Below are 16,525 nucleotides of genomic sequence, written 5' to 3' on the forward strand. Positions count from 1 at the left end.
GGAACAGACAGGTTGTCACTATTTCTATTTCTTTGATATTAAGGGAGGACAAAATTTAATACTAACTTCATAACAATCATAGATTTGGAAATAAGCAATTGAGTTTGGAAATAAACCTTTGCAATGTATCTTTAAAGTTCACTAGCATTTTGGAAACCTGATTCATATTTAAACTCCCAGGGAAGTTATCAATCTTTCTATGAATTCCATGATCTAACATCAGTAAGTATTTTCCAGCAACATTAAACAACACAACAGATTGATCTAAAATGTAAAAAAAAAGTAAGTAAATACAACTTACAACTTTCAGTTCTGGATGAGTCACACTGACAGACACGAACTCCATAAACTTGGCAAATCCCTCATTTAGCCAAAGATCATTCCACCATTCCATAGTGACGAGGTTCCCAAACCACTGAAAGGAAAACATTACTCAGGTTATTCACAGATTTCTATGGAAACTAGATTATCTACATGGTCATAAACGTCAGACATTCAGAAGGAAATATATTTTATATGTGTAAGGTCAGTATATGAATGTTAACATATTTATAAAGCTAATATTTTTTTCAAAGTAAAAAGAAAAACTTCACAATGTGTATTATAAAACATGGTACCTAATGCTTTAAAGAAATCATTTCTTCTTCTGGGAAAAAAGACATAGTAAAAATGAATTGGTAGAATTCATACAACAGTATGAATAGCCTATGTCCCAGAAAAGCAATATAGATATAGTTAACATTTTTTTGAAAGTGTGATTGAGCTTATATACCTGGTGGGCGAGTTCATGGGACACAGTCATCGTGATGCCAAGCTTACTTGATGCAGAAGACTTTTCAGCATCAAACAGTAGAGAAGATTCCCTGTATGTTGTCAGTCCCCAGTTTTCCATAGCACCAGACTGAAAGTCAGGAATAGCAGCAAGATCTTGGGAAGGAAACAAAAACATCTTACCAATCTCGAGCTACATGTTGCCCAAACACACTAACTTTCAGAGTGGATGGGCGTAGGGATCAAAGAAAAACTACGTGGCTCACGCAGAATCATGGATTATTCTAGACTGAAGAACCTTTCACAATAAAGAAAAAGGACTCAGTGACTCATACAGAGTTACTTTGCTGCTGCAAGACAAAGTCAGGCTTGGGTTTCAGACCTCCTGACTCCATTTCTAATTCTCTGACAAGGTGCTTGAGGACTAGACAATTTTAACAATTGTCTCAATAATCCACTCGACCTTGGATGCCCAAGACTCCCATACACCTAAAAACTCAAAACACACAGTAGTTTTAAGGGCTCATGTAAGAAAGAAAATGCAGATTTTCTCATGCTCTATCAATGAATTCATTCGAAAAATTCATTGAGTACTCTATGTTCCTACCAAATGTGTGCCAATCATGAAAAAAATACAGCCTCTGTCCTTTGCTATCTGCCCAATAATATAGTTGTGCTTGTCTTTAAAGTCAGAAGGCAAGGACTTCCCTGGTGGTGCAGTGGTTAAGAATCCACCTGCCAATGCAGGGGACACGGGTTCAAGCCCTGGTCTGGGAAGATCCCACGTGCCGTGGAGCAACTAAGCCCATGCACCACAACTACTGAGCCTGCGCTCTAGAGCCCGCGAGCCACAACTACTGAAGCCCGCGAGCCACAACTACTGAAGCCCGCACACCTAGAGCCCGTGCTCCGCAACGAGAAGCCACCGCAATGAGAAGCCTGCGCACCATAATGAGTAGCCCCCGCTCACTGCAACTAGAGAAAGCCTGCACATAGCAACGAAGACCCAACACAGCCAAAAATAAATAAATAAATTTATTTTAAAAAAATTAATTTAAAGTCAGAAGGCAAAATTATCTCCATGACATGTGTCTCAGGAACCTGCCAGGTTTTAACGACTTGTGGGCCTGCCGAGCTGAGGGGGGAGATGCCAATTAGGAGGATATAATCTACTGCTGGGGTCAGTAAATGCCACACTTTGTAATACCTGTGCCAAATCTATACCTTGTTTGGATAAGGGATATGGAATGCTGAAATAATCCTCATAAAATTCTAGAAGAGTCACCGCGGCATCCAGTGCATAACCTGCCTGATTTATCTTGTCTGGGACAGCATACACGGAAACCTGAAGAGAAAGGTACACGGAAGTTATCCAAATGCCACAGTGGCTTCTCTAGAAGACTGACATTAACAGCTTCATATTGTGGGATATGGTTGCCAATATTAAGAAAGACAATTGGAAGTTCTATTTCTTATATTAATGCTGACTGTTCCTGATCAAACCCCCCTTCTGAAAACTACAACAAACGCTGGATAACAAACATGTCTTTTTAAATGTTTACATGAGATAGTGAAAAAGGAAAGCCGACTTAGTTGCCAAAAATGAGAAGTCAGCAGAGCACTGCAGCCAGCTTTTGCCCTGAGGACACTGGCCTAGTACAGATGGACTTGAGTTTGGGTTTTCATGGCATTAAAGAACTCAGGGGATAGGAGACAAAGTCCCAAGCCTGCCCAAGGTGGGAAACCTGATAGGAAATGTACCCCTATTTAAAAAAATGAGGTAACTTCAAATAAAGTATCCCGTCCCTCCTCTCCAAAAATCTTATTTGCATTCAGAGCCACAGCGTACAGTTGAGCAGGTTGTTCACTACACAATAGTACCCACCCGAGTGGCAAGTGCTCTTTGAAACAAGATCTTTTTCTCTAGTACTCCAGTATTCCCTGGCCCAAATGCTCTCCCCAGAGCCATTTAATACTCCAAGCAGACTGCTCTATCTTACTTCCTTCCCATGGTTAGAAACTCCCGCTCAGGTAGTCCGTGACATTCACTTCCAAACTGCATGAAGTTATACACAGGAGCAACCTTAGAAACCATTGCAGGATCTAGTCCAACTTACACATTTTAAAAAAGTATAAGCTAACTTCCAAGGGGAGCAGGGCAAAAGGGAGCAGAAAGTCAGTTAGTGGTGGAGCCAGGACCATGACCCAGGCCAGGCCAGGCCTCACCGCATGTTTTTGCTATTAGAACCCCACTGTAAATATGAGTATCTGAGACAACGGGATGACCAACCAACTGGTTTGCCCAAGACTGAGGGGATTCCTAGGATGCAGGACTTCCAGTTTTAAAACGAAGACAGTCCCAGGCAGGCCAGGACAAGCTGGTCACCCTATGTGACAATCGCAGGTTCACCTTGATGCCACTTTTGGTCATCTTGCTGACAGACTTAAAATCTGAAACAATGAAGGCCACCAGGTAGGTGCTCATCTTCACGGTCACATCAAAATGGTCTTCTACGAGTCCTTCAGCAATAGTCACAGATTTAACCTAAAATCAGAATAACTGAAATCATCAAATACAATTACCCAAGACATTGAAAACATTTTATAAAGAGAAATTTCCTAACTCTCAGACATACTGAAAGTATATGACATGACATTTGTATAATTATTTAGAAATATCTCTTTCCGGGGCTTCCCTGGTGGCGCAGTGGTTGAGAGTCCTCCTGCCGATGCACGGGACGCGGGTTCGTGCCCCGGTCCGGGAAGACCCCACATGCCGCAGAGCGGCTGGGCCCGTGAGCCATGGCCGCTTAGCCTGCGCGTCCGGAGCCTGTGCTCCACCACGGGAGAGGCCACAACAGTGAGAGGCCCGTGTATCGCAAAAAATATATATATATATCTCTTTCCGATATCTGATTACAATTTAGACATTAAGGCCAAACCATTCTACTCCATTTCTTTCTTTATCGAGATATAATTCACACACCATAAAGTTCACCATTTTAAAGTATACAATTCAGTGGTTTTTATTATATTCAGTTATACAACCATCACCACTTAATTTCTTTTAAATAATCCAGATGATCACAAACTCACTCATATTTGGCACATGAGGATTGATAACATGGGTGGGACAAAGCAAAACTGAGATTGCTGGCTTCGCCAAGATGTAGCTCACTTAAATACAAGGTATGAGAATGATCTGGAAATGCAGAGTCTAATAGGGGTCACCGAGGACCACCTAAAAAGAGCTTCTGCTTTCCTAAACAGTTGAAAGTAACCCATGCCTGGGCCTGACCCTGCAAAGCCTCCTCCAAACTCTGATTTGCTTCACTGGAATCAGTTTTTCAATGCAATCAGGGAGCAGCGTGGCAGAGTAGGGTTGGGGTGATAAAGGTACAGTCTAAGATGTCGGCTTCCAGAGAAGAAAGTCTAATGCCTCAGCCAACAGAAAGCACTGGGCAGGACCCTGGAGAGAAGACCATCCAGAACGAATCTGAGAAGTTCCATGTTAACACATGCATTGTTCCTGTAATCTTATTTCTACCTCTATTTCTCTGCCCCCTTATCCTTCTTCTTCTTCTTCTTTTTTTAAAATTTATTTATTTATTTATTTATGGCTGCATTGGGTCTTTGTCGCTGTGCACGGACTTTCTCTAGTTGCGCCGAGCAGGGGCTACTCTTCGTTGCGGTGCGCGGGCTTCTCATTGCGGTGGCTTCTCTTGTTGCACGGCACAGGCTCTAGGTGTGCAGGCTTCAGTAGCTGTGGCATGCGGGCTTCAGCAGTTGTGGCTCACGGGCTCTAGAGCACAGGCTCAGTAGTTGTGGTGCACAGGCTTAGTTGCTCCGCAGCATGTGGGATCTTCCCAGACCAGGGCTTGAACCCGTGTCCCCTGCACTGGTAGGCGGATTCTTAACCACTGCACCACCATGGAAGCCCCACCTCATCCTTCTTTTTAGTACCCATAGCCACAAGCTATGGTGCCTGCTGGTCACCCTTTGGTCATTCAAACCCTAACTCTGATAGCCAACCTAGGTTTACTCTTGAAGGACCCGAAATTACCTTTCTTTATAAAATGCCTTCAACCTACCCCTAACAGTAATTTCTATTCTTGACATTGTTTTAATTATTAGCACAATGTCGAGAATAGAAATTTAGATGTGATTAACTCCTGCCCCAAACACTTCAGTGTTCCAAAGGTGTATCTGCTTTTCTAGCCTCCAAAAAGATCCTTTGAGACCCCACTGCTCTTCCCCTCAACCCCAAGTCTGCATCTAGAGTGCAGGCCACCCTGTTAAATTTCTGCCAAGGGAAGAGCTTTCTTGTTCAAGAGCAAGATTACATTAGATTTTCTGATCCTCAACAAGTGGGTCCCGGACGTCCATGGATTTAGACTCCAGCATCTTTGGGGAGCCTTGGGGCTCTTGCCTTCCCCCTGCAAGCCTACAAAATCTCCACCAATCTTGTTTAGTGGGTCAGTCTGTCCCTCATTTCCAAACCACCCCTGTTCCTTTTTTCTCCTTAAGCTGTAATTCTCTAATTAGAGAACTCACTCCCATCCCAGGGAGCAATACCATAATATTTGGGGAGGGAACTATAATTTGAAAAAGGATTTTCTCTATCTCAAATTTATATTAGGAAAATGGCATAACTGTTTCTTATCTTGCTATATACAAATGCGGTGGGGAGAGAGACAAAAGTTCTTGGCTGGTAAGGATTCACAAAAGTCTGCTTTTTATACAGCCTTCTAGGAGGGAATGGCAGACTCCCTTTTAAGGGATCCTTAAGGGACTCAGTGAGCAATATAGAGTTCTAAAGGTTGAGAAATACTGTACTAGAGGTTGGCTTGTGGCTCTGTGAGTCCCTTCCTGTGAAGCTAATGCCTCCCGAGTCAGCACAGGGATGAGGCGTGATACCCTTCTGGACTCTGGGCAAAGCCTATTCCACCCTGAGTCTCACCCACAGTGAGCTTCTCTGATCAAAGGGTGTGTGTGCTTCTGGAGTTGGTACGCATCGGGTGTAGAATGACAGCTCAGCTTATGTTTTCCCAGTGCTACCAGAACCATAGGATAATGGCACTTACTAAGTAATGTTATTCATTTGGCGAGGTCATCTTCTCCTCACTACTTTTAAAAATCAGAGGGGTTTTGGACTAGCAGATGCAAACTATTATATATAGAAGAGATAAACAGCAAGGTCCTATTGTATAGCACAGGAAACTATATTCAATATCCTATAATAAACCATAATGGAAAAGAAAAAATAATAAAAATAAAGAAATAAGAATCAGAGGGAAAACTGTCCACATCTGCTTTGAAACTGGGAACTGAGCTAGCTATCATTACTTACCTTTACTACCATAATAATCTTAAAATATTACTGTTTTTTTCTTTTTCCATCTGACCAACTTTGTGCCATAGTTACAAATTGCATAGCTAATATTATTAGTAATATAGTATATAGAAATTATAGAGAATGACTATATCATAGAAACATGGCCTTATTCAACAAAGCATTCCCTTTAAAATCCTTTTAAAAGAGCATATGAGAAAATAAAAGTGAAAGTGCTTTGTGAAGGGCACTCTCAGTTAACCTGACCTGAATTGTCTATAAAGTTTCCCTCCCATCAACACCGCACCTGCAATGTCACTCTTACCTAAATTTTGCATGTTTTTAGGGACAATTTTTTTCTTTGACTATAAATAAATTGTTACTTGAACCAAAAGCATAGGTTGGAAATGAAATAGAAAAGTTAGCTATCTGTAGGCAATAAAACAAACAGAACAGGCAACCTGAATGTTAACTGTCAGTGAGGTAATACAAATCACAGTGAATCAATGGACTTGTCTTGTGAGTAGACACACAGGAGTTTAGACTCACCAGTGGCATGTTGGAGATGGCGAGGTGTCTTGGTTCCCTTCTGATCTTGATTGAAAAACTCGCTTTGAAAGCAGGTTCATCAAAGCAGGGAAAGGCCATTCTGGCCGCAGTCGGTTCAAAATGTGTTGATGCAAGTATCCTAAAATTACGACAAGGGAAATAAAAATATACCATGAAGCACCAGGGACTATCAGTTAGGTGTGTGATCATTTTTTAATTCCTAAAGTTATCATAATCTTGATGAATCTCACTATTAAAAATTTTTTATATGACCAAAGCTATCATAAACTAAAAGACAAGCAAAAGAAAACAGGGAAAATTGATTGAAAGGTATTTGACAAAAGGTTAATAACCTGAACAGATAATGAGCTCTTAAAAAATATGTAAGAATTATACCCAGCAACCAAGTAGAATAGCAGGCAGAGGTCATAAATCAGCAACTCACAAAAGAAGAACCTACAAATAGTCAGTAAACACATCCGAAGCTGCACAGCTTCCTTAATGATCGATGTAATAAATTAAAGGGAAAAATCCATTGGCGTTTTGGCTTTAAGAGGATTGCCAATACACAGTATTAGTGAGGAATATGGCAAGGGATATCAAAAGTTTATGGACCCTTTGACCTAGCAATTTTACTTCTAGGCATTTATTCTGAAGAAATGATGTACGAAGATGCTTGTCAAATTATTGCTGATGGCCAAAAAGTTGGAAACAACCTAATTTCCATCCATCAGGGATTAGTTAAATAAACCAACACACAAACATATATTTTAATAAAGTCGTTAAAATGATGTATAGGGATAGTCATCCGTGTAAAATACATCTCCTCAACATATTAAAAAACTCCCTCGTGAAACAGAAAATATAGCATGGCTCCATTTACATAAAATAATGTGTACGCATATCCAGAAAAGAGTCTAAAGGCTATTCCCCTGGAATAGAAGCAGTAGTTATCTCCAGAGGCTATAATGAGGGTACATTTTACTTTTGAAAAAAATCTTTTTGGTAGTATCTGACTTTTTTTACCTCAAAAAAATAATATGAAATCTGAAAGTAAGTTAGTATAATCTACTAACAAATGAAATTTGATTTTAAAATTTAGTATAAAATCTCCCAAAATATCTCATTAAAAACAGAACTAGGGCTTCCCTGGTGGCGCAGTGGTTGGGAGTCCGCCTGCCGATGCAGGGGACGCGGGTTTGTGCCCCGGTCCGGGAGGATCCCACGTGCCGCGGAGAGGCTGGGCCCGTGGGCCATGGCCGCCGGGCCTGCGCGTCCGGAGCCTGTGCTCCGCAGCGGGAGAGGCCACAGCAGTGCGAGGCCCGCGTACCGCAAAACAAAACAAAACAAAAAACAAACAAACAAACAAAAACACAACTAAAGCAAGGCAGGAGAGGATCCCTAAAAAAGTTTTAACTGAGACAAAAATCTTAATATTTCCTCTAATTGTTTGTATGGGTTGAATTGTGTCCCCTAAAAAGATACATTGAAGTCTTATTACCTAATATCTGTGTAACTTTATATAGAAATAGGGTCTTTACAGATGTAATCAAGTTCAGATGAGGCCATCAGGTTGGGCCCTAATCCAACAGAATCGGTGTCCTTATAAGAAGAGGGAAATTTGGAGAATGGCCATGTGACAGGCAGGCAGAGACTGGACTGATGTAGCTGCAAAGCCAAGGAATGTCAAAGACTGACGGCACCACAAGCTAGCAAGAGGCAAAGAGGGGCTCAGAGACTTAGAGCATAGGCCTCCTGACACCCTGATTTTGGACTTCCAGCCTCCAGAACTGTGAGAGAAAAAACTTCTATCGTTTTATGCCACCCAGTTTACGTGCTTTGTTAAAGCAACCCTTGGAAACTAGTACATAGGCCAAGAGAATTTAAAATATTTATTATATGCCAGAAATCTAATTAAATAAACAAATAGGTATTCCCTCTGATAGAGCTGGAGGAAAGAAAACTGGTTAAAACAGATGAAAAAGGAGATCCCCCAAAACAGGGAAAAAACTATAAGCCATTTTTAAATCTACAAAGAGATGCAAAACAAAACCAAAGAAAGAATTCAACAATCAAGGGAATTTTAAAAGACAATCCACCTGAAGTAATAAATTTCGTGTGGGTAGCACTTGAACCTTTAAAAAAAAAGAGAGAGAGAGACGAAAAAATACCTCACTTCCCCTTCCTTGGTTCTGTAGGTGCTTTTATAAAATCCATAGAAACTCTCAGAAAGATTGCCAGCATAGTCAATGACAATGGTGTACGGGAGCCCAACCACCAGGGGCTCAGGAGCCAGGAGTGCGATTTGCTCCTGAGGCGGGTATTCCAGGACTCTCAGCGGCTCTTCAGACTGCCTCTCACCAGCTCCCTTCCTCAGGGCGGCCTTAGATATTTGCAGGTGGTGACTATGCAGGATGATGGTACTGGTGGGCTTGCTGGCTGTGATTTCTATTTCCGTGGTTCCCCCGAAAGTCAGCGTGGTGAGGTTGGCGTGAATCATGAGATCGTAATGAAGTGGGATGATGTGCTCAGGAAGTCGCATTTTATTCCAAGGAAATGGTGCCCTGTTACTAGCCTTTGGAGGTGTTGTTTCACTGCTCTGACACCCGGATGGAGTTGCCACAGTTAAGAGCATCAACAGTGATGAAAGCAGAAGGGACACAGTCACAAGGGGCCGTTTGACGGACAGAGGTATCATCTTGCTTGAACTGCCTAGTGGCACAAATGTGTAAAAGAAAAAAAAAGAGTCACTAAAATATTATCAAGACAGCATAATCTCAGAATGTATCCATCCAGAATGAACAGATACAGATACAAACTTTCAAAAGTACTAGGTCTTTTCCTGAAAGTAAAATTACCTTCCCTGTGTTAATGATTCATAAGAAGAAAGAAGTTTATGGTCAGCAACAATCATTAACACCTACTGTAAGGCATCATCTGGCATTCAAAGTTTAAATTAACTCTGACCAGTCAGGGTTCTCTGTTGAAAGAACAAGCTCTGGCTGAGGATCCCGGGTAGCTCACTAAATGGGTCACAGGGTTGCCAGGTCATTTGGGAAACCAGGCTCATAAAACAGGCAAAAATGGGCGGCCAGAACCACATCAGAGAAACACCTGATCAGGTGACCACCCCCGACCCACACTGGACCTTAGAAGGAGCCACCCTACTGCCTAGAGATTAGACTCTGAGAAGAAGCCACCCTACTGCCTAGAGATTAGATTCGGACACCCCTGCAGCCACCAGCAGAGTGAGGTCTCCACTGCCCCTGCAACGTTCTGTTGTTTCAGCAGAAGCGAGGTGTCCACACTACCAGGCTGGGAGGTGGAGAGAGCAAGAATCTGGGCTTACAGCTTCCTCAACGGGAGACAGGCCTTGCTTCCCACTAAGCTTACAACGCAGAGAGTTCTTAAAACACAGGAAGTATAGGAAGGAAACATACATGCTCAGTACTAAGTGTGGGGGGAAAGGCAAGTATTTGTAACAGTAAGGCTTCATAACACTGGCATCTTTGTCAAACTGTCCTGCCAAAACCTGATTTAGTATCTATTTAGCCAGGGAAGACTTTAGAGTGACTCTTCATGATAGTGTGTGACAATCCCCTGGTTTCTCTCTTACACTCTATCCAACAAGTAAGTGTTGCATGCCTGCTACCTACAAGGCTGTGTGCTGAGTACCGTGTGGGATATAAGAAGATACAAGACACAAATCCCATAATCAAGGACTTCAAAATCTGGAAGGGCAGAAAACATATATACACAAAGAGTAAAACACAACAAAGTGTGGAGTGCTTTAAAAATAATAATAGGGACTTCCCTGGCAGTCCAGTGGTTAAGACTCCACGTTTCCACTGCAGGGAGCATGGGTTTGATCCTTGGTCAGGGAACTAAGATCCCACATGCCGCGTAGTGTGGCCAAAAAAAAAAAAAAAAAAGGAAGAAGAAGAAAAGAGTGCTGAGGGAGAATGGAATGGTATTTCCAAAGGGAGAGAGTGACTTTGGCTGCAGAGTGAAGCTGAGATGCCTTTATGCAAGAGCAGCATTGGGAGTGGTCTGGAAGGAGAGGTCGGATTTGGAAGTGAAGGGAGGGCATCAGAGGCACTGCAGGTGGAGCAAGCCATAGCAGTAGCTACAGCACAAAAGGTGAAAGGATAGGGCTGTTCGGGCAATCCATGTGGACAGAAGCAAACCCCAGGAGAACTTGCTGGAGAATAATTATTCACAAGGCAAGGAGGGGGGTGACTCTAAGGTTACACTCAAAGCACACCAGGAGGCATGATGCAGACCATATTTTGCACTTCATTAAGGCCACGGGACATAAAAGAAATGCGAATTTTAAGGGAGTTGGCAATCCATGCCCAGAGAACCAAGCATACATTTTTCTCTCTCTTAGACAAAGCTGCCTCTCTAATAGCAGTTGGCCAGGAGCGGCTTCTGTCAGGTGAGCTCAGGTTATTGAAATGATGGTGGTACACTGGATTCTTCCTCTATGTTAGTGGTTCTCAACTTTGGCTGCATATTAATGTCATCTAGGAAGCTCTTAAAATAATGACTGGGGCTTCCCTGGTGGCGCAGTGGTTGAGAGTCCGCCTGCCAATGCGGGGGACACGGGTTCGTGCCCCGGTCCGGGAGGATCCCACATGCCGCGAAACAGCTGGGCCCGTGAGCTGTGGCCGCTGAGCCTGCGCGTCCGGAGCCTGTGCTCCACAACGGGAGAGGCCACAACAGTGAGAGGCCCGCGTACTGCAAAAAAAACCAAACCAAAACAAAACAAAAAATAATAATAATGACTGATGCCTGGATCCCTAGGTCAGGGCATCATAATTTTTTTTAAACTTCCCCGAAATTCTATTGAAGAGCCAGATTGAGGAACCTCCTAGATAATCCTTGCCAAGCCATGGTCTTATCCCTTGATCTCTATGTGGGAAACACGACTTCAGGGGAATGACTGATGTGCTATCCCCACCCTTCACTCTCCATTCTGCTCCCTTCCGAAGCACACAGCTACAAGTACTGACCTCTCGCTTCCCCACGGTGTAGATCTGCAGGCTAAATAAACAGAAAGGATGCAAGCACCGTAGAGACAGTCAACAATGGAGACACCATAATCCCAGCTCAAAAGGCACCACCCAAATGAGACAGAAAAGAAATGTGAACAGGAAGAACAGGGGTTTCTGTTTTTGTGTTTCTTCGGTTTTGTTGTTGTTGTTGTCTAGGAACCAACTAAAGGATGCTTCCAGCCATGGAGGATTGGAGTGATTTGGAAGAGAAGAATAAAGTTTAAACACCAAAATAGTAAAGAGTTCCTGCCCCTACCTCCTCAGGCAGAATCCCAGGGCAGAATGATGGATCTCCCTTGACGTTGAGGGGCCAGAGGTAAAAAGAACTTGCATGATGCTTCCATTTGGAACTTCTGATGACAGTAGCTTAGTGGGTGTGGCCTGCGCCTCAAGATGGCAGAGAGCACAGGGAAGGTGGCAGGTTCAGGCATGCAAGGGCTCTGGGAATCCTCAAGGGTTCTCCAACAGCCCAAGAAGAGATCTAAAAATTCCAACTGGTTCTGAGCTGACAGCAAGGCCCCCGGGCTGCTGAAGGGGTTGGCGGTGGCACCTCACAGCAAAGGCCTTGCAGTGTTGGGTCCAAGAGAGGAGGAAACCAAATAGATAATGGCTGTGTCTCAGAGAGGATGCAGGGCCAGGAAACCAAAGTAGAACACGTGATATAGACAGCATAAATGTTGGAATTCATACATACATATGTAATTATCGCTATATCCACAATATATATATTAGGTTTACAGTCAGAAAAGAAAATCTGGCTTTGAGTTCTTGCTCTGACACCTACTATGACCTTGGGCAGGTTGTTGAACCCTGGTTCCATTTTCTTCGTGTGTAAAACGAGATAACACCTCTCTCACAAGATTGTTGTGAAAATTAAGTTAAAATATGTTCAATTACTCATTCCACAGATATGTATTGAGGGTGTATTATGTGCGAGGGTTTTGCGGGGCAGTGCAAGACAGCACAGGTCCCTGACCTCAAAGAGCATATACTGGGGGTGGGGTGACTTTTAACAAGTTTACACAAATACAAACATAGATAGTTACCAACCATGATTTAGCTATGAAGAAAAAAGCAACACACATACTGAAAGAGAGTAACAGGGTGGACTGATGTACACTGGGGGCTCTCTGAGATGTTTAGCTGAGATTTAAAGGACAAATTCACGTCAGCTGAGGAAAGAGGGAGAGTTTTGCCAACAGAGGGAACGGCACACATACTTGCAAGCTCAGGGGCAGCAGAGAGTGCTAGTTATTTATAAAGTCAGTGAAGCTGAAGCCCGGCATGTGGCAGGAAGATGCGCCTGGAGAGGTGGGCAGGGGCCAGACCACCACACACCTTCTAGGCATCTTAAGGATTTGGATCCTATCCTAAGGGCAATGAGAAACCACAGGGATTTGAGCTAGGAGATCTAGCTAGGATCCAGTTCACATCTAAAGAAAATCACCCTTGTTGCTGTGTGGAGAGTGGAAGACTGGAAAGAAGTAAGAGTGAAGGCCAAGAGACCACTTAGAAAGTAGTGTAGACAAAATAAGAGAGTGGTTCATACTCAGATGGTGTCAACAGAAAGAATTGGGGGGGGCGGGGTGGAGACAGAGAGATGGATGGATTCAACATCTATATTTAGGATGGATTAGAAGTAGGGAGTGAGGGAAAGGACAGGATGTATCAGGATGGCTGCCAGGTTTCTACAGTGAACTTCTGGGTAGTCACAGGTGCCCTTTATTGAAATGGAGAAGGCCAGAGGTGGAAGAGATTGAAAAGGGAGAAGAGGGAATGAAGGGTTCATTTTTTAGTATGTTTAATTTGTGCTGTCTACGAGATATCCAGGGGGATTTATCAAGAAGGCAGTTAAATATACACAGATTGAGGGCACAGAGATAAGGGTTTTAAAGGAATTTCCTGTACTTGACTGTACGCCTTTAAAGTTTTCAAAAGTATCTTCCTTTGGCATCTGATCTTACCAAAGCTTCTTTCACAATGTTGTGGATAAAAGTGCAGCAGTAACAGAGTACCTAACTTTACTTCACAGCCAGAAAGAGTTCAAGATGCTTTAGGAACCTTACTGCCTTTGGTGATTCTGACTTTTCCCACTTACACAGGAAGTCAGGGGCAACTGGTCCTGGGCTATCTCATACTTCCCTTCATTGGGACACTATGGAATGTGAAATCCATCACCAAGAGGTCATGGACCTTCTTCCAAAATGGTCTGAACGATGAAATTAACAAGCATTGATAAGAGCTTGTCACTGCTGGTAAATAATAAAAGTGTTTAATCAGTTCAATTTTCTAACATATTAGAATTTATCTATTTAGGCCCACCTGAAAATGTGCTACATATCAGTACAATTCCAACTCCGTGGAAAAAGAGACAACCCTGGCCAATTTTTTTAAGTTTTGGGTTTTTTTTTTTTAAGTTGTCGACCACATCCCGAATTGAGAGCAAATACTCTGGGGATTCAGTAGAAAACAGAGCATTTCTTTCTGAACCTGGCCTCACAAAGACCCTCCATGAAAAAGGTAAGGAAGTGTCTGCACGTCTCCTTCCTCATGAAATTAACTTGCAGGCCCACCAGGCGTGTAAGACACCCAGAGGGGGAATTTTCATTTGCTCAAACAGTAGTGTTTTAACTCGATAAACCCAGGCTGAGCCAAAGAGAAGGGAGGACAGACAACTACTAGCAACAAGTACAGGAGACGAAGGGAGAGAACTGATCTTGAGGACACTTAACTGTTGTTCCCAGAACACCCCCGCGCCTGCGAGTAACCAAAGCCACGTACGTTTCTCTGACTATTATCTGCAAGGCGCCGTCCTCGGCCTAACCCCACAATCCACCCACCAGTTCACTTGGCCCTACTCGTCAGTCCGGTGGACGGGGCGGGCAGGAACCCAGCCTCCAGGAGGAGCGCAGAAGGAGGCTCCCACCTGCCGGCCGGGAAATGGCACAGCCCGGGGAGCGCATGGAGCGGACGCACCAGCCCTGCGCCCTTGTCCATCTCCCAGTGGAAAAGAGGGACAAGGACGCGAGCAGGACTGGGCCCGCGCCAACCCCGCCGCCCTCCCCACGGACATGATCCCCAGCCCCACGACTCCCCCCAGCCCCACTTCGCAGCCCCCTGGTTCTCTTCCTCCCCGCGCCCTGGACCCCAGGCCTCCCCAGCATAGGGGGGATGCCTGGGCCCCGTCCTTTCCCAACCACGCAGCCCCCTCCCCGCGGGGCGCACTGGGGACGGTAGCGCTGTACCTGGGGCTCGGGGACCACACCGCTGCTGCCTGCCTTGGCCGCCCCGGGACCGAAAGTGAAAGTGGAGCCGGAGCTGCACGCAGAAGCGCGGGGTCGAGCCTCGGCAGGCGCAGGGGCGCCCCAGGCCGAGGCGGTAGCTGGGGAAGGGAAAGCCCGGAAGTGGGGACGAGCAGACATCGCTGTTCCCAAAACAGGAGTTCACAAAACAGTGCGGCAGCAAGGGAAGCCGCAGGGTTGCACTGCTGGGGGCCCAGGCGGGGCGGAGCACCCCTTTAGGAATGCAGAACATTTCCCCTGCGTGTGTCTCTGGAGTTTTGGTTTGGTTTTTCATTGATTAGCCTTTGGTGCAGCGGAGGTTTGGGGCTTAAGAATTGGGCCGGGGCTCTTAGAGGGCTCTTCGGTGGCCCGGAGCTCCCCTCTATCCCAGCCTGAGCCAGCTCAAAGCCCCTTGGACGCAAGGGGTGTCCATCATCTCACCTCCGCAAATGGGCTGAGAGCCCTCGGGCCCGCCTCAGAATGAAACAGGAACCCACAGCAGTTCTTGGTTTCTGCAAAATGCTGAACTGTCCGGGCTTTCACCGGTAGAGGGGTTCGGCTGGAGACACCGAAGAGGAAGAAAGGGAAACAGAGGCCTGGAACTGCCCCACCAATACCAAGGGGCCCTTGGACCCCAAGGGTTTGCTGCTCCCCACATTAAAAACTCTCCCTCCCTGCTTTTTCAAATCAAATGACCTTTGCTCCCCTTAAAACATTCAGACTGGATGAAATGTCTCAGAAAGCCCATCTTTAAACAGTTCAGGGTAAATGAGGTAACAAGCCAAGAAAACTCAAATATTCACACTCACGAAAGGCTGCCCCGGCCCCTCTGGGATTTTTCCTCACTATACTCGGGCTTTCTCCTCTCACTTCTTTCTCTGCTGCCTTGCCTTTGAGAACCTGGGTTTCCAAGTCGCTAGAACAGTATTTCTCAGCTTTTTCCCCCTCAGTCTTATGCCTCCTTTTGAAAAACATAATATTTTGTTCTGCATATTCTCTCCAGTCAAGGATATTTTGTAACATACAATTAACACCCTGTCCCCAAGCCCAACCAGAGTGGAACCAAGGGAAGATTTTTCACTAAAATTCAACAAGAAACCAACTTTGGGATCAGGTAGTTTCTGCGTTTGAAATCTCTGCATGTTTGCAGGGGTGTCAGTGGACAGCTATAGCCTCCAAGGCCTCTGGGTGTCAGTGAGAGCTTCCTGTCCAGTAAACTCATGCATTTCTTTGTTTTCATATTTATATTTTGGGATATGATGCTTTCCCTTCAGTTTCTAATAAGTTTAGTTTCTTTTAAAAATATTTCTTGATGGTCAGGATGCAAGTGAAGGCACCAAACAGGCTGGAGGCTGCTATAAGTGACAAGTGAGAAGGCAGGAAGAGGGGAATGCCTTTACAGATACCTGGGAAGACAGACGGGAGCCAGACTCGCCCAGACTTTAGACTCATTTACAATGGCCAAGAGTCCCTCTTCAGAGTCCAAGGGCACTACCAATAAAGCAATTAAAGACAGGATTTGGCAGTATTCCCTT

The 16,525-nt window shown here is 44.5% G+C and overlaps 1 protein-coding gene across 3 annotated transcripts in view; it reads right to left on the reverse strand.

Moving 5' to 3' along the window:
- Positions 1 to 15,150, reverse strand: part of ERAP1 (endoplasmic reticulum aminopeptidase 1) — a 34,359-nt gene extending 19,209 nt beyond the window's left edge. Inside the window, exons 1-7 of one of the 3 annotated variants that reach the window (XR_011377327.1) lie at positions 14,955 to 15,150; positions 8,824 to 9,364; positions 6,653 to 6,791; positions 3,182 to 3,316; positions 1,996 to 2,116; positions 773 to 927; positions 302 to 415 (exon numbers count right to left, since the gene is read on the reverse strand). Coding sequence is in view for 2 of the 3 variants with exons in the window: in XM_030848199.3 (XP_030704059.2) it covers positions 302 to 415; positions 773 to 927; positions 1,996 to 2,116; positions 3,182 to 3,316; positions 6,653 to 6,791; positions 8,824 to 9,350 (1,191 nt within the window). In the remaining variant the exon portion in view is untranslated. Of the gene's footprint in view, positions 1 to 301; positions 416 to 772; positions 928 to 1,995; positions 2,117 to 3,181; positions 3,317 to 6,652; positions 6,792 to 8,823; positions 9,365 to 11,965; positions 12,318 to 14,954 lie in introns of those variants that run through there. The other 2 variants (XM_030848199.3, XM_060296034.2) reach the window with 2 other exon arrangements.
- Between the last annotated feature and the right edge of the window lie 1,375 nt (positions 15,151 to 16,525).

Source organism: Globicephala melas, chromosome 3 (genome assembly GCF_963455315.2).
Source record: "Globicephala melas chromosome 3, mGloMel1.2, whole genome shotgun sequence".
In the NCBI taxonomy this organism is placed as follows: domain Eukaryota; kingdom Metazoa; phylum Chordata; class Mammalia; order Artiodactyla; family Delphinidae; genus Globicephala; species Globicephala melas.